Here is a 21,077-nt window from a genome sequence, read left to right as displayed (position 1 = left end):
GGACTCTCAAAATCAACTTTTAGATTTTCTCATAAAATCATTAATGCTGCTCTTGAATGTAATCACATCAATGGATATGGTACAGACTACAATGGACAAAAGCATTTATTTGCTTCAATGCATGATGTTTATAATGTAAAATTCAAACTTTAATACTGCATGTTTTTTCTTTGGGTCTAAAAAACCCATGGCATGTCAGTTTCAAAGATGATTTAGTACAATTTCTCCTGTTTGTGTCAACAAACTGAAAGTTCCGCAGCCTTTTGTCTGTACAAACAATCCCATTGACTCACTTTCTCATAACGCTTAGGCACTGTTCATCCTGAACAGGACAACACCAATCCTGACTTCTGTACAAAGACACATTTTCAGGTATACATTACGCCTACTAACTTCTCATCCATGATCATTCCCAACCAACAAGGAAGTCACTTTGAATGAGCAGAGGGTGGGGGCAGCCAGCCTCCAGCGGCAATACACCACAAACAAACACACATTAATACACAGTCAAATATTGTACACAATGCACATTCAAAGATCATGCCATCACGACTCACAGAGCAACACAAGACATGGAAATGTAGCATTATTTAAATCAAATAATTAAAAGTGCAACATAAAAAAGAACCCCTATGTGGTTAAATGCACCAACTACAGTGGAGTTTCCAAAGTTTGCTGGTAAAAAATGGGCATGATGGGGCACAGAGAGCATGAGCATGTTTAAAAAAAAAAACACACACACACACACATCTTTACAAACTGAATGGGGTTAAATGTTTGAGTCAAGTCTGGAAGCAGAGACAGGCCTGTTTGTGTGGTACATTCAGACAACGTTGTGCTGGCCAAGGGAGTAGGGCTTGTCGCCGGTCAGACTGTTGAGAGCTCGCAGCACAATGTCAGGCATGTGATCCGCAAGCATCCTCGGACTGATTAAAATACTGCGGAATGCCATTTCATTGGACCACTCAGCACGGTAACGAACCTGGGATATACAGGATCTAGAAGAGAAGAAGATATTTCATGACATATTTGTGGTCATGTTTATGTGACTGCGGTCGCTGGCCAATCTCCTATTCATTCATATTTGAAACAATGTTCCTCATCCTAAACACAACAATGTGACCTGGATGCTGATGTGAAGAGGTCTGGCCTTACATGGAGACAGGTGGAGAAGTTGGCCCAGGACCACGATAACTAGAGAGCCTTTGTTCATGGCCTATGCCCAAAGCTGGGCAGTAGGTAAGTAAGTAAGTAAGTAAGTTCCATCTTGCAGTCCCAAGATGCAAGCCAAAATGGTACAGATGTAGAAGTGGACGCTAATATCACGTTTTAAAGTCTTACGCAGTTATCGTGATTTGATCTGACAAATCTTAAGTAAGTTTGATCAAGTGTAAATTTGCAACAGCTTCTGCTTGGACCGCAGTGGCTGTTGAACTCGGATTAAAACAAGCCTCTCTCACGTCTCATCATCGGCGCTAACGAGTGACGCTGGGAACATTGAGTAGAGGTAGGATCGCAGGGTTCTGTCTTTATAATGAAGAGGATAGCTAAAGCTAAAGGGTTAATGTGCCTCCAGACGAAAGTGACACCGAGAGCGACAACTCAAGAGAGAGAGACTGACAAAGGGTGTGACGAACGAATTATGAAGGTGTTCAATTTTGACGCTGAAGAAAACGACTTCAGTAGTCTTAGTTCCCAGGAGGAGGAGTACAAAGATTAATGACTTTTCTGGTAGACTACTGTTTAACTAGCGTAGGCGTATCGTATACGAGTCAAGTTAATGCGTCACACTTTTTAACATTCTTAAATGCCAAAAAAGTGTAAAGGTTACTTAACCGTGCATATTAAAAGTTAGAAATAATAATCTATGTACTCGCCTTTAATTCACAAGAAAGATTTGGACGTGCTGCACAGGGGTGTATTTATTAATGTCAATTTATGGTCCCTTTTGTTATCTTAAAATTAATAGTAAGGAAGGAAACATGCCATTTTCATGTCTCAGCTTTGGGGTATTGGTGGCACAGCAAATTTGTGTAATTTGTAATGGTATAATGCAATAATTTGGGTTTTCAGAATATGCAGAGCAGACAAATATCAAGCTGCTGGCCAAAAATGGCCCCTGGTGCTGCATTTTGGACACCCCTACCTTAGGATGTTCACAGAGCTCTTGTACTCCTCTACATGTTTGCACATTCGAGGCAAATTTTTCCCATAATTTGTATTTCCTTATAATTCGGAGCTTCCACTGTACAATGTACAGCACCAGTCAAAAGTTTGGACACAGTTTCTCATCCAACAGCATGAGGAAGTGTGTCCAAACTTTTGACAGGCAGGGTACCGTATATGTCAATTGGAGTAAATAAATCAACAGCTATAGCATTGATATATTTGCGACAAACCTGCGTGTCGGCCCGTCTTCGATGATATGCAGAACACGGCCGGGCAGGAAGAGAGGTAAGTGCGTCGCAGTGTGGACAGGTGAGTCGTCCGACGCCAAGCTCTGATAGGACGACGAATGGCGGATCAAAAGTGATTCCTCGCCAAGAAGTGGCTGACTGAGCTCCTGCTCCCTTTTGTTCTCCATCTCGGAAGGGAAGTCGTCTGGGTCTCCACCAAACAGTTCATACCAGCATCCCTTCAGCAGGATGCGGTACTGCAACATGTACAGGGCAGTACGTGGAAATAATGGCACAACAAGTGAGTTTGGCGGGCATTGTGGAACAAGCACGGGTAACAAGACTCACTTACTTTGGGTTTATTGCAGTTTGAGACTATCTTGAGTATTTTTCGTTTCAGATCCTCCATATTGGGAAGACTCAATCTGTATATGGAATAAAGACATGGTGAAAAGAGTGGACAATAATGTGGAAATAAGTATATATGCACGTGACAGAATTACACAGGAGTGATTTTAACTCATATTTCATCCAGATAATGACAAAGTACATTGAAAAATACAGTTAAAAAATACAAACACCTACCGTGGAACCAGGTCCTTTCCTAGAACGACGGAGACCACAAAATCCTTGGAGTAGTCAGTTAAGGCCTTGCTGCACATACAATGAATATAAGACAGGAAAACTTTTAATAGTCTCTCTCAGCAGACACTCTAATTGTATACATACACATGTTGATGTTTTTATGTTTTATAAATAAGAACAGCTACAGTATATGTTGCTCTTGCTTGACAATGACTTTGCTAAACATGATCTGCTCAGTACAGTAGACTCCCAACTATTTGCGGTTCGCCATTCACTCCTCCACATATTTGCGGATGTCTTTTCCCTGCTTTAAATTGTCAATAATTACATTGAGTGCGCGGTTTGATGGCAGCAGGAAGATGCTTTGACAAAATGTGATGTTATGTAACTGTTTTGTAAGTAAAATACTGTATGCCTGTGATTGTTTCTTAATGTGTAAACCGTCGCATTTAATAACTGTGAGGCAGATTATAGGATTTAGCGCAACGGTGTCCAAAACTTTTCCACCTAGGGCCGCATACTGAAAAATCAAAGGATGAGGGGGCCACTTTAACATTTTCCAAACCAACCCATATAGATATGCAGAGATGGTTTTTAGAGTTAAAGAAAATACAGCCTGCTTCTCAGCTTTGTGTATCAGTAGGGTTGGGCATCGTTTGAATTCTTGCACGTTTATTTCTCGTAATATTATGACTTTATTCTCATAATATTTTGATTTTATTATCGCAATATTATAACTTTTGTCAAACTTAATCGTCCAAAAATTGCAATCTTTTTCTTTGTTGTGTTTGTTTCTCATGTTATGAATTGTTTTCCTTGAATTTTTCAACTCTGTGCTATTTTTTCCTCTTAATAGTGTCAACTTTACTCTTAACCCTTTAAGCGGCGAAGTCGTACAATTGTGACAAGCAACAATGCTGAATTTAACAAGCCATAAAGACAAATATGATGCCTCATGTAGTTATTATACTACTACTACTACTACTATGTAGTTACATACTATTTTACACCGGGAAATGGCGGTAACTTCAATCTGAGCAACATTTGTGGGCTTTTTTGTATGCAAAGTTTAGGAGTTTAATGAGTTCGAACGCCCGTGTGCTGGCGACAGCGAGTCCGTTCGCCATGAGAGTCCACAAACAACACATTTTGGAGTCGATGCTTAGCTTCACCGTGTTCGAGGTGGCAAGGAGGGGATCCCCTTGATGTCCCAGAGGACAATTTTACTGCTCAAAGCTCAAAGTTCTACAGCTCAGAAGACAAATTTGACATTCTCATCTCAGCCTCATTTTGTCTAAAACCGTTTCTCCTAAAATACATCAGGAGAACTAGGTGAGACGTACGGTGCGTGGTGGTCAAATCACCGCTAATGGTGAGGTGGGGCAGCGGGAATGTATAAAAGCGGCAGTCGCGCTAGAAAATACACTACAAACAGCGGAGGAGGCAGCAGTGGTGTTCAAGATTCAAGAGTATCACAAGTGGATCAGACATTTTGTTGAGCCTGTTGGGTATCGTGGAGACAGGGATCTGACAATTTCTGAGCCTGATGACATCATAATATGCAAATTTAATTAGTGAATTTACTCCCATCACAAACTTTGGGTCATACTGATGATTTTTCTCATTTACAGTATGTCTTTATCTCGAACCATTTTCAAGCTCCAACCTTTTGAAATAGGAATCTCAAAACTGAATATTTTCTTGAAAAAACTAAGGGGTTAATATTTCATCATTTTTGTGAATATTTTCTTGAAAAAACTAAGGGGTTAATATTTCATCATTTTTGTAAAATTACTGTTATTTTTTTTAAGTTTTATTGTTTAAATGTATTTTTAGAAAGTGCGTTGCGTGAGATTATTCGCCTCTTGGAAAGAATAACGGGGCTCGACTGTATTTACAGTTTTAATGGTGGTGAAATGTTCAATTAATTAGAAATGTAGGGAAAAAAAAACATCTCCGAAAAAAATAATTTGTATTTGAATTCTGAGTGTTTACTGTACTACACACCAATGCCACGAATGCACCTAGAGCAGGCGTGTACAAAGTGAGGGCATAGTTAAATTCAAAAATTATATTAAAAGTACAAAATAAAAAAAAATAACTGCAAAAGTTGAAAAGAACGAGGAAAAACGCGCAATGTAACATGAAAAAAAAATAATTTACTGTACAAGTATACTAATAACACTAATAATAATACATTTTATCACCTATTACACAAAACTAGGGTTGGCTTTAGCCGGTTTAAGACAAGTTAAAAACACAAAATGGCCCCCCGAATTCGTCAATGTTTCAGTAGTCAGCCTGACCTCACCCCTGTCCTAAACCATCAGTGACCCCTTAATAATTCAATGCCAGTGGGCCAGACTGTGTCACCTCAAGAGTCCCCCTGGTGGAGAAAAGGCGTAGCACTTCAGGGTGGGGAAGGAGTTGCGCAATTGGATGGCCAGCACTGCTGCTGCACCTGCACCCAGACTGTGGCCAGTGATTACCAGCCTATACTCCTACAACACAATACAAACACACGCTTAACGAATCTCATCACAAGAAAAGTCAATCATTTCTTGCAGTAGCTGAAAGTTCTGAACCAGCAGGTCACGTTTACTTACTGGTGCGATGGAGAAAGCTTGGTTCAGGATTCCATCGTTGACCAGCTTTCTGTAGATGTAAGATGCAGCCTGGCTGATGCCCTGCGACACCCAGAAAGACACATGCTTTAACACATGCTTTAATTTTGTTATCATAAATTTAATGTACCTTGTGAGCATAGCAGGCTCCAGTCACGCCGTCTATGGGTAGGTTCTCACATTCAGCTGAAAGGTCTGTCAGGACATCCTGCAGGGCAAACAGTGAAATGGGCATAAACTGATTCTAATAGGGCTGTCAACACCATAACTTACTGAGACACATGTGCTTGTATAATAAGCGTCACTCATTCTGTGTGTGCTCACTTCTATTTTGCATGATCAACATTTTGGTCTCTGTGATCGCTATTTATAGACCGTATATTTTTATTTAAGGTCATCTGCACAAAAGGTGGGCCGACACTTAACGCTACAGGTGAACCGGACAGAGTATAATCTCAAAATATCGCAAAGAAAAATAATAAAATAACATAATAAATAATAAAATTAATAAATATTTTTCTTTTCAGGACAAGATGTCTGAATATCTATTTAGGAAATTTGAATTTATTTCTGTTTAAAGGCTATGTCTCAAATTTGGTGGTCTTCTCTTCTGAGCCCACATCAAATAAACATTTAAAAAATTCGCCACCATTGTCAAAATTTTGTGATAGGGAAAATTAATGAGAAATGAATTAACTGTTATGAATTTTAATATTATATTATATTATACTAATAAACAATATGAATCTGTCACCGAATGTTTTGAAGTGTCATATTGAACAGACTAATGCTACCTGGAGTTGGATCATAGCTGACATGATGTTCTTCAAGTTGCTAAGTAGTTTATCGTAATTTCCGGACTATAGAGCGCATCAGTATGTAAGCTTTTCCAAACAGTGGCAAACTGTTTAACAGCTGGTTAAATAGTAGCCTACTAGAAAAGTCATTCATCGCTGTCTTCATCCTCCTCCTGGGAACTAAAACCGCTAAAGTCGTCTCCTTCAGTGTCGGAACCACACCCTCACACCCCGCCAGTCTCTCTGCTTCTTCTTTTGTTGTTGCTACCAGCAGCAACCCCGCCCGGAGGCAAATCTGCCCCCGAGCCCGTGCTGCTGTCCTCCCCAGCACACAGCAGTCCAGCTCCCCTGAAACCTGCCGGCGACAGTGGACCTCACAACAACCTGAAACCTGAAAGACGCTCATCACATGCACGCCTCCACATGTTCTCCATGGTAAGTTTTTATGTGCGGATCAATACTGAAAAATAAATTCCTCCGATACCAGATCTTCAGGCTCTAAAATCGATTCTCAAATCAAAATATCGATACTTTGATACTTAAGTCATTTGAAGTAATGTATATCATTAACAGGAACATACAGTAGTTAAAAGTAACTAAATCATTGAGGTTTTGTCAAAAGGATGCAGTTGTTTAAAACTAATGAATAAATTACTCTGACGTCTTACATTCTTTATTTTATGAGCTATGCAATCGGATCGGTATCGCCAATACCAGCATGAATTTTACTCAGTATGAAATCGGAAAAGAAATCAGCGGTATCACACAACAATAATGATTAGGGCGTGCGCACAAAGCGCAAAATGGCTGTTACGAAGCACACAAGAGACCAGAGCGCGACCACAAATTAGCCGCATAACTGTGTGAGCCGCAGGGTTCAAAGCACGAGAAAAAAGTAGCGGCTTATATACCGGAAATTACGGTAATTAATTCAATTTAAAAAAAACAGTGCCTCTGCTGGTTTGAGCCTAATAGTGCATGTCATCGCTTCAAAAATATAATTCTTAATCAATTGAAGGCATATCACAAGATCTCATAACATTACAACGTGACAAGATTTCTCTTTCACAAAAAAAAATGTCTCGGGGGCACTAAGCATGAGACAATAATTCATGAATTAATTAATCACACAATAAATGAAAGTGAACTGGATATTTTTGCTGGCCTCAATACAGTATATTGCCATGTGCATGTGTGTCTCTTTTCCTCATCTCTCGCCTCCTAATAGACAGGAAGAGGATTCACTCTGTGCATTGGTTTCAGTACCTTGGCGCCTTTGTTCCACAGAACAACCGCATGAACGGAGTGAGCCCTTTTGTCAGTCATACAGGCTCTTTGTCTCGGTGGGTGGAGGCGGCGCCAGTAGCATACACACACAGCACGGAAGAGTGTTAAGTAGTATAAATTAAATTAATACAACGCAATATATTATCATATTTTTTTTTTTCATTGTACTTTTCTTAAAAGTAATGTTAAAATGTTCTCACGGACCCAATCTCGTGTCCTGTCTCGTGAACAGAGTGTCTCGTGACACCCCAAATCAATTCATATGTTGTATCTTATTCCACACCTTTCCCTCCACTCACCTTCAGTGACAGTGTTCCTCTGACAGCCACTAAAATCGCCTCCCGCTTATGATCCAAAGCCACAAAGAAGGGTATCTCATATATCTGCAACAAATGCATGGTAGGTTGTTCAAATGGCATCAAGAGGACAGGAGAACGTCCTGAAGTTGTTGTCATGGTAATGATAACAAAACCTGTGAACTCTTACCTGATTGTGGAAGCTGACATAAATGAAGTCCCTGTACTGCAATCCGGTGCTTTGCAGGATGGAGGAAAAGTGACACCCAAGGTGGTCTCCCCCAACAATGTCATACTCAGCTGTGCGACTCTTACAGCTGGCACACAAGTGTTACTTTAGTACCAAATCAGCGCTAGCAGGCTAATCCCGCGGATTGAATTGAAGAGAATACCACATCATACCAGTCTCCGCTGAGTTTGCAGGGCCCAGTAAGAAGGTTGGAGTAAACGTACAAAGGCCAGCCATAGGCTGCGGCGGCAAACTGCATACAGTGGGCTGCTTTGTCCAACTCTGCCTCCAAATCTTCTCCCTACAAATTAGAATTCATGTTGAAAAAGTACCAACTTAACATCATTGCGACTTGTCTGTTGAGAGACTCCAGTACATACAATGGGAGAGGACGGACTGTGATCGACAATGACATCGGGGTCTCTGCTTCGCTCCAACTTGTCCTGTTCCTGATGCAGTAAAGCCAAACCGGCAGCAATGTCACTGGGAACCAAGTCTGTGTCCTGCAGCAACACACACATACAGCTATGGTCACAAGCTTATATACAGTCATCATAGAGAATGAATGGCACATCATTTTTTTTACCCTTTATGATTTATATGAACATTTTTTTTTTTTTTTTAGGGACAAATGATTATACAGTACAACATACAGCTCCAACAGTGGTGTTCAAAGTGTGGCACGGCTCTTTTTTAGTGGCCCTGTGGCACATTCTATAAATATACCGTAAAGCACCGTGTATAAACCGCACCCCCATTTTCAGGCTCACGGCGGGGAAAAACATTTTTTTAGTTCATAAATGCTTGCCAACTCTTTCATCTCAAATCAACATGCGTAAAAGGTACTAAACAATTTCAAAAAGAAGAAGAAAGGAGAAATCTGCCGTCCATCAATTCATCTGCAATGGAATTACATAATGCTGCATTGCTTCAGTGTGAATTTGAATAAACTCCAACGTTTATTCAAGCATACACAAGCATTTTCAGCAACTGTACAGCAGAGAGCGCTAAAGTCAAAGCAACTGTCTGACCCACAGACGGCTTCCCAAATGCCCTTCTGGTCAATTTCTGACTGTATTTATAGTCAAATTCTGGCCTAGCGGACCCAAGCGTCCACGAACTTGCGTCTAGCGGCGCCAAACTTTGACTGGGCGTTGTTGGAGCGGTGATGAACTTTGCCGTGGCGGAAAATTGGCCGCTCGTAATATTTTGTGCAGCTCAAAACTTTCGGAGCGGCAGGAGGGCGGCGTTGCCTTAACGGGGTCCAACTTCTGTTAAACGCTGGTGAACGAGCAGTGATTTTTTTCACTGCTCCAGGAACGCTACAGCAAAGTTCAGGCGGTGTGACCGGGCTTGTAGTACAAGTGATCTTCCGCTGAAGCGTTGTAGAAGCGTTGTCTGATATTATTTTTCAGTCCGAGTCTGGTCACAGACCTGTCATCGTGTATAAACCGCACCCCGATTTTTTGCTTCTTAGGAGGTGGAAAAAAAGTGCGGTTTATACACAGTGCTTTACGGTAATTCAACAAGAAAAAATGTTTAAAAATACCAACAGCAGCAAAAACTGAAAAATCATCAGTAATTTTACAGGAACAATGTCAAAATATTAAGAGAAAAAAATTTGTGTCTGATGAGAATAAGTCGTAATTTTATGAGAATAATGCTGTATTATGAGAGAAATGAAGTTGAAATATTAAGGAAAGCTGTGATATTATGAGAAACAAAACAAATAAAAAGTTTCACATTTTTGGAAAATTGGGTTGGGGGAGAAGTTATAATGCTACAAAAATAAAGTCATAATATTATGGTGTATAGAAAATTTACATGAAGAAAGTTGAAATAGTTGGAAATGTTTAAAAAGCAGCAGAAATGGAAAAAATGCTGTCATTGTCACAACATTAAGAGAAAAAGTCATATTCTAACAAGAAAAAATGTGGCAATTTTAAGAGAATAAACTCATAACAGAGAAAAAAATGGTGCCCTTTTAGTAGCACAGAGGTGAAATATTGAAAAAATTTATTTTTTTAAATATTTTTACGTCATAATATTATGAGAAACAAACAAAACAAAATAAAGTTGTAGTTTTTGGAAAATTTGCTTGGGGAAAAAGTTATATTGTGGGAATAAAATAACAATATTATGCTGCTGATATTCTGCTGATTTTTTTGGGACACCTTGTATCTCTGGACAAAGTCACGAGCAAATGTGCAAGCAATGGTCAGTTTCGGTTATGTCGCAACCACCTGTGTCGACTTAAGTCAGACAATTGAGGGGTGTCGACATAAGCGGGTCACACTATCACAGTAGTCACGTTTCATTTTATTTTATTAATTTGATCTGAAAGTCTTCTGCTTTACAGCTGTTTGTGATCAGCTTATTTCATTGAAATCATAACTTATATTATGAGGACAAGCAGTACAGAAAATGGATGGACAATTTATATGATATAATTTCATGTTATATTAAAGGTTGGCTTTGCAAGATGTGCTGCAGATGGTCTGGATGGGCTTTTCTTTTAAAATGTGGATTGATTTTGAGCCAAAATGTGCAAAAACCTGCAGAAAAAAAGGGGGCACAATGCTGGCAAAAGAGGAAGATTCTGATAGGCAGACTGATTAACTGCTTTGCATGATACGTTACCGCTGATGACCGTGGGATTATTTATGGAAATCAGGACTCAAAATCTAAAAGAAAATAGGAACTTCTGTCCTCGAAAAGTGAGCTTTTCGAAAACTCTGGCTTCAATGTGGGTATACAGTATAAATGGGTAAAAGTGATCTTTTTGGTTGTATGTGTTTAAACCTTAAGTCATCAACAGAACATGAACTTATCGACTTACAGGTGTTGGTTTTATTTCGTGCCAGCGATAGATGCACATTCGTACGCTTTATAACACACACACACGGGTCATCAAAAAACATGCATGATGTTTGCGAGTGCTGATCTTTGCATGAAAAGCAGGAAAACAGCGGGGCGATGCTAAAAGCCTCATTTCCTGTGCCTTTCTTGGCCGTGGGGTTGAACAAAAAGATTGATTCTGACACACAATGTGGAAATCTGTGTCAAAACAGGGGGGCTAGGCTGACAAAATAAGCGTCTTGTGCTTTGATGTGAGCAGTAGTGCGCCAAAATAATCGCAACAGTGCCTGACATGCTGCCATTTGCTGCCAGCAACTACAGTAAATAATTTTCAAAAACAATTATATGAAAATGAATAATTTCCCATCATCCCATAATTTCCTCTTTAAACCTGCTCGCTGAGTGAGTGGTGTAAAAAAAGAGAAGGTGACCCTTACTGAGAAGAATCCACTGACAAGCTGTGAAATGCTGGAGAAGGCTGCTCTGTGGCTTTCGTCCTGCGGCAGGCAACAGCACAACAGTCGAATCCTGCTCTCCCACACCTTGACGGCGATTGAGCGTGCTGTGGAGAGGAACTGAGTTCCCCCGCTGCTCTCCAAGTGTCGTACTCCCAGTGGCTCCATGGCAGCAGGCAGGGGACGGGGGTTGCCCAGTGGGTCAAAGACAAATACGACACCCAGAGCCGTGAAGAGGAGTATGATCCAACTGTTGTGACATGAAGTACAAGCGGTAAACAACTGCAGAAACTATGAACTGCATGGCAAACACTCCTACCTGGCAACCACTGCTGCGATGACAGCACCCACGGTCGCCGGGTCACAACCTTTGCCGTCATCGGACACCCAGACAGCTCCCAGACAGGCCCACACAAGCTCGGGGATGTACAGGAGAGCTCGCAGGTACATCAGTGCAGGCATGGAGCGCCGTGCCCCAGGGTTTGTAATGGTACCTTCAGACACAATGATGCAGGTTGAGCAAATTTAACGGCCACAAATTGCCTCATATATGTTTAGTAATAATAATCCTAAAGAACAAGAAGACAGAACATGACAGGTTGTCATATATCATTTGAAGTACTGCGCTATCTAACCTTTGGACACAGCAGTTTTAGGTGTTTTTTATTGTTGAACAATGGTTAACCTAGAGTATTATCACTTCTACAGCAATTATTTTGGTGACCTCTTTCAAAATGACAGCATACGATATTTACCTTGAGCGCTGACATAAACAATGACACACAGCGACATGATGATGAGTGCCAGCACCACCAACAGCCCAACCAGGTAGATGTGAAGAACACCTTTCCCGTTGCAATCAAAATTACCCTTGTGGTAGGTGTACAGGATCAAGGTGCCAATCCACCTAAATGAAAACATCAGCAAAAATATAAAGTGCATCTGGAAAGTATTCCGTGTTTTTACATATTTTACATTTGTTACAGCCTTACTCCACAATGGTTTAAATTACTTTTTCCCCACTCAAAATTCAAAACACAATATAGCAAACCCCCAATGTTTGTGGGGATTATGTCCCAAGACTAGAGGAAGCACCCATAAAACTGCTGAAATATTATGCTTCACACACTTACAGGAGTGTGAATAAATGACCCCTCCCTCACAGTGAGCGCCATTATCCACAAATGGCGAAAACGTGGAAAAGTGGTGAACCTTTCCAGGAGTGGCCGGCCAACCAAAATGTCCACAAGAACACAGCAATGACTCATCCAAGAGGTCACAAAAGACCCCACAACAACATCCAAAGAACTGCAGGCCTCTTGCCTCAGTTAAGGTCAGTGTTCATGACTCCACCATAAGAAAGACTCTAGGCAAAAACGGCCTTTGTGGCAGAGTTCGAAGATGAAAACCATTGCTGAAGAAAAAGACCATTAAGGCTTGTCTCAATTTTGTCAGAAAACATCTTGATGATCCCCAAGACCTTTGGGAAAATACTCTGAGGTCTGACGAGACAAAAGTTGAACTTGAGCTGAAAGGTGGGTGTAGCGCCGCATTTCAGAAAAAGAACATCAAACCAACAGTAAAATATGGTGGTGGTAGTGTGATGGTCTGTGGCTGTTTTGCTGCTTCAGGACCTGGAAGACTTGCTGTGATAAATGGAACCATGAATTCTGCTTTCTTCCGAGAATGTCCGGCCATCTGTTTATGACCTCAAGCTGAAACCAACTTGGGTTCTGGAGCAGGACAATGATCCAAAACACACCAGCAAGTCCACCTCCGAATGGCTGAAGAAAAACAAAATGAAGACTTTGGAGTGGCCTAGTCAAAGTTCTGACCTGAATCCTATTGAGATTCTGTGGCATGACCTTAAAAAGGCGCTTCATGTTGGAAAACCCTCCAATGTGGCTGAATTACAACAATTCTGCAAAGATGAGTGGGCCAAAATTCCTCCACAGCGCTGTAAAAGACTCATTGCAAGTTATCGCAAATGCTTGATTGCAGTTGTTGCTGCTAAGGGTGGCCCAACCAATTATTCGATTTGGAGAGCAATCACTTTTTTACAAAGGGCCATGTAGGTTTGGATTTTTTCCCCCTTAATAATTGAAAGTTTTATTTAAAAAAAATGCATTTTGTGTTCAGTTGTGTTGTCATTGACTAATATTACATTTGTTTGATAATCTGAAACATTTAAGTGTGACAAACATGCAAAAAAAATAAATCAAGAAAGGGGCAAACACTTTTTCACACCACTGTAGGTACTCATCACTAATAAATGATACTGCAAGATGGTTAATAGGAGAACAGATGGAATCAGTGACTGTCTAGCCTTTAGCCTAGTCATCACTCTACCGCGACAGTTGTCTCAATCTCCCTCTAAAGCGACTAGCGGTGGTGCACAGCTTTGCTGCTCCACAAGCCGTTGGGTTCTCCCAGTTAGCCGTCCAAGAGGATACAGGTGTTCCTCCAATGTTTTGAAGCCAGATTGTAACAAAGTTGACTGTCAGAGGATAGTGCTACTGCAAGACACAAAAGGGGCTTGAGAGGTGCTGCAAAGAGGAATGGGCGAAACTACCCAAAGATAGGCGTGCCAAGCTTGTGGCATCCTATTAAATAAATACTAATACTTGAGATTGTAATTCCTGCCAAAGGTGCATCAATTGTAGTGCGCAAAAGCTGTGAACAGGTACATATTTTATTTGAATAAACATGCAAAAATTCTTTTCACATTGTCATTATGAGGTATTTGTGTGTAGAGTTTGAGGGAAATAAATAAGTTGAATTCAATGTGGAATAAGGCTGTAACGTTAAAAAAAAATGTGGAAAAGGTGAATGGTTAGAATAGCAGTATTAAAACGGCTCAATTGCAACAATGAGGTTACAAAAGTGAAAAAAAAATAATTTCGAATCATACATACCAAACTACACGGACGAACAGTTCAAATGAGCCAGGGAAAACAAGGTCATCACTGGCGATTCCCCAGCGACGACCAAAAACCACCATTCCAGGCATTTTGGGATTAAAAAGATGAAATTCTGACAGGTGGTGACTCACTGCTACCAAATCTCTTCAGCTGGCGCTTCAGTCCATTCATGGCTCAACTTCCTGGGGGGAAGAAACAATGTTGCTACATTGTACAATTCCTCTGTTGCAACTGGATCTGTCTGTGCACGCCATTTACAAGATAACACATAACATTGTGATCAGGTCATGTTAACCAAAACGTTACAGCTATAACGTTTAGATGGAGGTGGCAGTATGCGACCAATTAATACTGACCAACTGCCTGTATAGCTGACATAAAATAGTAATGATATTAAGGTGGTTAAAATGTGTTAAAGGACTTACTGATGTTACGTGACTAGCTTCTTAGACTGGCGATCTGCTAATACTAAAAATAAGTCTATTCCAAGAAGATGTTGCTAATCGACAAACAAGATAGTTATTTCGGGCGATTTGCAAATGGCGCATTAATTTACTTCAAGGAATTAACCATAACTAGTATTAGGAACAAAAAAACTGACTTGTTTTGTCCACAATCCATATCCATCCCGCTGGTTATGACGACCCTCTGCAACAAAGAGTAGTAAAAGAGTTCCGCATTTGAGGTTTTCCTTTTTGGTAACGCCCAATGACCATGGCTTCCCCGCCCGGCGAATAATTATTTTGAAACTCTTTAAAATGAACGCAACTGTGCTGGAACTGTTCCATCAAAACTTCAATTTTTCAGATGAATTCCATTTAAAATCGCTTTTTGTGTAGCGTACGTAATATATCATTATTATATGTTGAACATAATTTTGTGGCGCACTAATGAGGGTTCCATGGTGTAATGGTTAGCACTCTGGACTCTGAATCCAGCGATCCGAGTTCAAATCTCGGTGGAACCTTAATTTTAAATGTCTCCGGCAAGTTAATACTTTATGCTAAAGTATTATTTGAATATTATGCTAATCATTTAATAATTCTCAATTGAAGTGCTCGACTCGCATCATCGGGCGAATCACACGATAGCATTAAGCTCGCCTACAAGCGGTTCGGCAAACCTCCGTGACGTCATAACATCATGGCGGCCTACATGGCGAGACGCTGTTATGTTCTGTGTGGTAATGTTTGTGCAAATGTAATTATTCCGCAGCCTTTAAAACATGGGAATGGTCGAATAAATCTATTAAACGACACTCTACAACCGAACGCAGGCTATGGAACCCGGAGCACCGACAATGAGCTGCTGGTTAGTTATTATAAATTGCGGTTTACTACGTACTACCAATGTCATACGGCTAATTTAAACAATGGTCTGAATGTAGTGTTCTATAAAGATATGATAATACAAATGACTCAAACTTGATTTGGTTCTTTCTTTTGAACTTTTTAGGATACCCAAGTGCACATTCCACTGGGTAAGTAGTCAAAAATGTATCAACTAAGATAAAAACAAAGTAATTCGTTCCTCTTTTCGGTTTCTCTTTGTTTTCTTCAGACCGTCTGACTGTGTCTTACTGCAGAAGTAGTGGCGCCGGTGGTCAGCATGTCAATAAAGGTACTTAAAAGTTTCGTTTTGAAAGATAAATAATGACAATAATTGATTATTATTGTAAAATTGACATTGCCTGTTTATTAAACCCACAGTCAACACAAAAGCAGAGATCAGATTCAGTGTATTAGCAGCAGACTGGATCCCTCAAGACGTTCGACAGAAAATCCTGGAAAAGGTTAGTTTGCAATAATGCTTTCAATATCCACGTGCAAATTATGCTAAAAATGTGCAATACCTTTGCTTTGTGGTGCAGAACAGAAACCGTATCAACAAGGCTGGCGAGTTGCTGGTAACCTCAGAGGTGAGCAGGAGCCAGCAGAGAAACTTCAGTGATTGTTTGCAGAAGATCTCTGCCATTATTGCCGAGGCTAGCGAAAAGCCACATGAAGCCACACCAGAAGATATCGCCCTCAGGGCATCCAGGTAAGAGAGCTCAACATACAGTATTTCCTCATACAGAGACCAACTGTGAAGAGTATCACACACACTTTGGTGAAATATGCAAATTGTCATGCTTTTGTCAGTAAATATCTTAGATGGGAACCATTTTTTGCAGGCTTGATAAAAGAAACAAGGAACGAATCAAACAGAAGAAGATTCATTCAGCTACCAAGCAGAGCAGGCAACTGTAGTTCCATTGATGTATTAATGTATTTATTTGTACTAATGAAGTTCTTTGTAATAAAAATGTTTTGAAAACTATCCATGTTATCAATCTTTCTCCCTACCCAATGGAATGGCTCGCAATAGTACCAAAAACAGTGCATACTCTTACAATTTTTAATGAATTACTTGTCATTGCAACCATATTTGTTTTTATAACTAAATTCTCCTCAATACCAGCTATATTAAATTGTAGACAAACATTCGAAAACTATAAACTAAAATGCAATTCTAGGGGCAAATTTTAATTTGCTAAAAGTAAGTGCTCATGTTGGTATATTCAGAAATATTTAAAAGATGATCTGACCATAAAATTGAAAATAAGCAAGTTGTTTCTCCTTGATACAGCCAGTTGGGATATATTTGAATATCTTAATTAGCCATTTTATATTGTACCAGAACTAATTTATCCTGCGGGGGGCGGAAGTCTGTATACAAATTTTGAACAATAAAATATTTTAAAATGTACAGATCCCAAACAGTAATGCAACAAAATAGCAGAGGATGGTTTCGATCCATCGACCTCTGGGTTATGGGCCCAGCACGCTTCCGCTGCGCCACTCTGCTTCGCACAGGTTGGGTGGGCCATCAGATTTAATATTTTAGGAAATGCGATATAAACTAAAAGCTTTGTAAATATTTATATTAAAACAGACCTCCGAATTACGGCAAAATACACTTGAGTGTGTCGCTGACTTAAAAGTTCGACCACGAAGGGACTCGAACCCTCAATCTTCTGATCCGAAGTCAGACGCCTTATCCATTAGGCCACGCGGTCATTGAGGAACGTTGTTCCAAAAGAATTTATAGTGATAGTTACAAGTGAAGGTGTTTATATTTGGGTCCATCCTAATTGACCTGATTGATGTAGACTAATTTATATACAATAACAATTGTACCCTACTTTTCTGTACATAACTCAAACCCATGTGAGCAAACGATATAGCATATCGTAATGTTAGCTGAATAATAAAACGTCAGAATGACTGTAAACAAGTCAGACATTTATTTTTATTCAACGCAGAGCAATTAATAACTGACAGGCAAATGCATATTGCAGAACCGCATGAAAAACTGACAACAATCATTGGTTCTCCTACTCGGGCCTTGCTCAGCATGGAAATTTCTTTCCATACGAGAGCGCTGATTCGGGCAACATTTTCAACATTTGGGTGATATGGACCCAAAGGGATCACTGTCCCTTATTCCAACTATCTCCAACTTTCTCACCCAATCAACTCGGCTTCTGTCCATCTTTCGCCAATATATACAACATTTGGCCAATGAGAGAGCGCTTCGCTGCTTCCGGCTTTATTATCATATTTCAACATTTAACCAATCACGAACGATGACGACACTCGGCATCTGTAGCTGTATTTACTGTCAAAGTCGACGCGGCAACATACATATAAATACAGTATTTGCCCCAGTTCAACTCGACGTCGAACTTGTGCGGCTCATAAGTATTGACTAGTAATACACTTTGTGCTTGTGCTGGCAACATTTGAATTCTAATTATGATGCAACGTTTGTGAAAAGTTTAGGAATACATGACGTGCAATATTAGACATTGTGAGCGTCAAATATTGACGTGGCAGCGTATTTAATTGTACACACGCACGTGATTGGTTAAATGTTGACATATGCTAACAAAGCCGGAAGCAGGTAGGCGCTCTCTCATTCGCCAAATGTTGGATACATTGGCGAAAGATGGACAGAAGCGCAGCTGATTGGGTGAGAAAGCTGGCGAGTGTTGGAATAAGAGACGCAGATTGGTCCATAGCATCTGAAGAAACAAGAAGAAAACTCTGGTGCCGCTCTTAAAACCAGCATGCAGAACGTCACTGCCCTCTACAAATGTTTCATAAAATTCTGGGAAGTGCTGGCAGAAGCACCTGTTGGTAATTGTTTATCAGGCTATTAGTTGGGACCCTCTGCTACTTGTAGTCCCCTCATTGTTTGCTGTTGTGTGGATTTGTTGCATTTGCCATGGACGTTTCCTGCCTGCATTATTGTGTTTTGGTGAGCCTTTAGCTACAGCATATAGCCAGTCTTTGCATTCCTGCCTTTTTGGATCTTGTGACACATTTGTGTGGACTTCTGCTCCTTGCTTCTGCTATTGAGTGCACCTAACTGTCAGGATTGTGTGCTGCGTTACTGCCATCTACTGTTTCTCTGTTGCAGCACACTCCTGAGCACCTTGATGAGCTGATGGTCTACACCTGCTACTGATTAGCAGATCTAATTAAGCTATGTGTTTACTCATGTCCAGTGCCAAATTGTCCCTTTGCTACACCCTGTTAAGCTCCTTACAGCTTGTTCTCGTGCATTGTTTTTGGCTTTCTGACCCACGCTCATCTCACCTGTAAGTACCTACCTACCTGCTTGTTCTACCTGTTCTCAGCAGTAGTTGTATTTTCGCGGTACTTCTGCTAGTTTTTGTTAGCAGCTCTTTTCATTACATGCCTGTATTTTTCCCTGCTCAGCTCTCAGTGCTAGCAGTGTTTTTTGTTACTATTCCTGCGACTAGGTCCGCAGGTATTTTTGTTGTACTTTGTTCCTTGTGGTGTTTTTGTACGTTTTGTTATCCATTTTTGTATTAGACTTTCTGTTACACGTATTTGACTCTGCATTTTGGATTTCTGTATCACGGCCTTGGCCGTTCGTAACACTAACAATGTCCTGGGGTTGCACCACATGCTGTAATAGCAGGGCCCGAAAATGGCAAGAAATGCCACTTTTCACCCTTGTATGTTTTATACGGTATTGTGGACATAAATGCATTTGTTAATTTGTTGAACAAATGAGGCAAAATTCCGACATTCAATGATAAATTTCAAGTAAAAAAATTGCCAGGATCAGCATTTCTTTTAGCAATACTGGCCCTGAATGAACTTCAGTGGAATTGACACCAAAATTTGCAGTATCGCCCACCTCTAAATGACAAGTGCAGTGTAAGGCTTTATTACCAACAGGTTTTCACTGAGTGACAATTATAGGAACATGGATCTAATGTGAACAATAATGGACTAATACAGAACATATTGGATCATAAAAAGTAAAGCACGTAACATGATGTGTTAGGACCAAGCTACAACACTGGAAAAACGTTGAAGACAATAATGTAAAGAAATACAGAAGTACACTGTTTCTCCCAAAAATACAAATGCCGAAGTACGAACATGTCCCAAATCCAAAAGATAAAACAAAAACACAAGTTAGGAACAGTTGTCCCTACTAATGTACTTAAAATGCACTTGAGTTGATACATCACAGGAATCCACTTGCTCTACTGCACTTTGAGAGGTTTGTCTGATTTTATCATCAGACTTCAGTGAGAAAAAGACCTGTCCTTCACTATTTTACAGACTAATTTAGGTTATGCTGGGCACGGGTATGCTTTCAACGTAACATTCATTGTAGCAAAGCTTCATACAGTACATAGGCAATCGCCCACATAGGGGTATTTCATTGTGAAAACAGGTTACAAGTTGGTTAGGTCACCTAGTAAGGCTGCAAGTGCTAGATAAAGATGATATACACATGAGATCCCGTTGTTAAAAGCAAAATGGTGTCAACATTAAAATGTTACTTGCGAAAAAGTTTTTGCCATTTATGGGGCTAGGCGCTTTAGTATAAGGATAGTCGTAAAGTACCGACTCACGAGACATTACGACAGCACATGACTCGAACACTTGTTTCAAGGAGTAGACTCTGAGCCAAGGCATTGTGAAAAATAACCATATGCAAAGATTGTAACGTTTCTCCGAGGCAGCATCTTTTAAGCATTTAGTGGGACCATTAATCACATTCTTTTCACACACGTCAACAAAAAGCATTACTTGAGCAAACATCACTTGGGTTCACTACCAACCCGTGCAATAAACGCCACGTTAACCATTCAAATAGTGGTATTCTCATTCATTCTCATTCACTAGAAAACGACTTGTGCAAAAGTGAGCGAGGTATCGTAAGACATGAGACGGAAAGCTTATTGATATACGAACAAAATAAGTCATGTAAATGAGAGAGGATGAGTAGCACCTTTGTTGGCGACACGGCACAATACAAATGAGAAAAAATTGTTATATTGCATTCATTCAAACCCTACATGCTTTTATTTATTCCACCTCTTGCCAGTTACTGTTTTATAATGGCAGGCGTTCATGTTTTATGGTAGTTAGAATGATGCACTAACATACATTACGTGTGTATTTCTGCTGAGATACACGCGTAATGTCACACTTAGATGCTCGAGGCTAGCGGCCTCTTGTTTCCTCCACATGCTTATCACCTGATTCAAAAAGCCTCGGGTGTCTTGGCATGTTAGTCTTCTCTTCGTCTCTGA

At 40.2% G+C, this 21,077-nt stretch overlaps 2 protein-coding genes and 3 non-coding genes across 6 annotated transcripts; 2 read left to right on the top strand and 3 right to left on the bottom strand.

Annotated features, from left to right (window-relative positions):
* Positions 1-76: 76 nt before the first annotated feature.
* daglb (diacylglycerol lipase, beta) lies at positions 77-15,119 on the bottom strand. Of its 2 annotated transcripts, none has more exons than XM_054763896.1 (16): positions 15,051-15,119; positions 14,444-14,631; positions 12,284-12,435; positions 11,848-12,022; positions 11,511-11,778; positions 8,595-8,717; positions 8,388-8,515; positions 8,176-8,302; positions 7,989-8,072; positions 5,736-5,813; positions 5,588-5,668; positions 5,355-5,482; positions 2,982-3,050; positions 2,749-2,821; positions 2,400-2,653; positions 77-998 (listed from the first exon to the last, which is right to left on the bottom strand). In XM_054763896.1, the coding sequence occupies exons 2-16, from the start codon at positions 14,536-14,538 to the stop codon at positions 824-826; spliced, it is 2,010 nt and encodes a 669-aa protein (XP_054619871.1). In that variant the 5' UTR covers positions 14,539-14,631; positions 15,051-15,119; the 3' UTR covers positions 77-823. The 2 variants fall into 2 exon arrangements, with proteins under 2 accessions (XP_054619871.1, XP_054619880.1); XM_054763905.1 differs by lacking the exon at positions 15,051-15,119 and adding an exon at positions 14,875-15,044.
* Positions 15,120-15,344: 225 nt separating this feature from the next.
* On the top strand, positions 15,345-15,416 carry trnaq-cug (transfer RNA glutamine (anticodon CUG)). The gene has a single exon. It is a non-coding gene; the product is annotated as a tRNA-Gln (tRNA).
* A 174-nt stretch (positions 15,417-15,590) lies between these two features.
* Positions 15,591-16,768, top strand: mrpl58 (mitochondrial ribosomal protein L58). Its single transcript, XM_054768136.1, has 6 exons — positions 15,591-15,760; positions 15,905-15,929; positions 16,010-16,069; positions 16,159-16,241; positions 16,320-16,489; positions 16,623-16,768. The coding sequence occupies exons 1-6, from the start codon at positions 15,593-15,595 to the stop codon at positions 16,696-16,698; spliced, it is 582 nt and encodes a 193-aa protein (XP_054624111.1). The 5' UTR covers positions 15,591-15,592; the 3' UTR covers positions 16,699-16,768.
* Positions 16,769-17,224: 456 nt separating this feature from the next.
* Positions 17,225-17,296, bottom strand: trnam-cau (transfer RNA methionine (anticodon CAU)). The gene has a single exon. It is a non-coding gene; the product is annotated as a tRNA-Met (tRNA).
* Positions 17,297-17,434: 138 nt separating this feature from the next.
* Positions 17,435-17,507, bottom strand: trnar-ucg (transfer RNA arginine (anticodon UCG)). Its single transcript has one exon. It is a non-coding gene; the product is annotated as a tRNA-Arg (tRNA).
* Positions 17,508-21,077: the final 3,570 nt, after the last annotated feature.

This window comes from Dunckerocampus dactyliophorus, chromosome 2, assembly GCF_027744805.1.
Source record: "Dunckerocampus dactyliophorus isolate RoL2022-P2 chromosome 2, RoL_Ddac_1.1, whole genome shotgun sequence".
In the NCBI taxonomy this organism is placed as follows: domain Eukaryota; kingdom Metazoa; phylum Chordata; class Actinopteri; order Syngnathiformes; family Syngnathidae; genus Dunckerocampus; species Dunckerocampus dactyliophorus.
The sequence above is the reverse complement of the archived record's forward strand: the minus strand, read 5'-3'. Positions and strand labels throughout refer to the sequence as shown.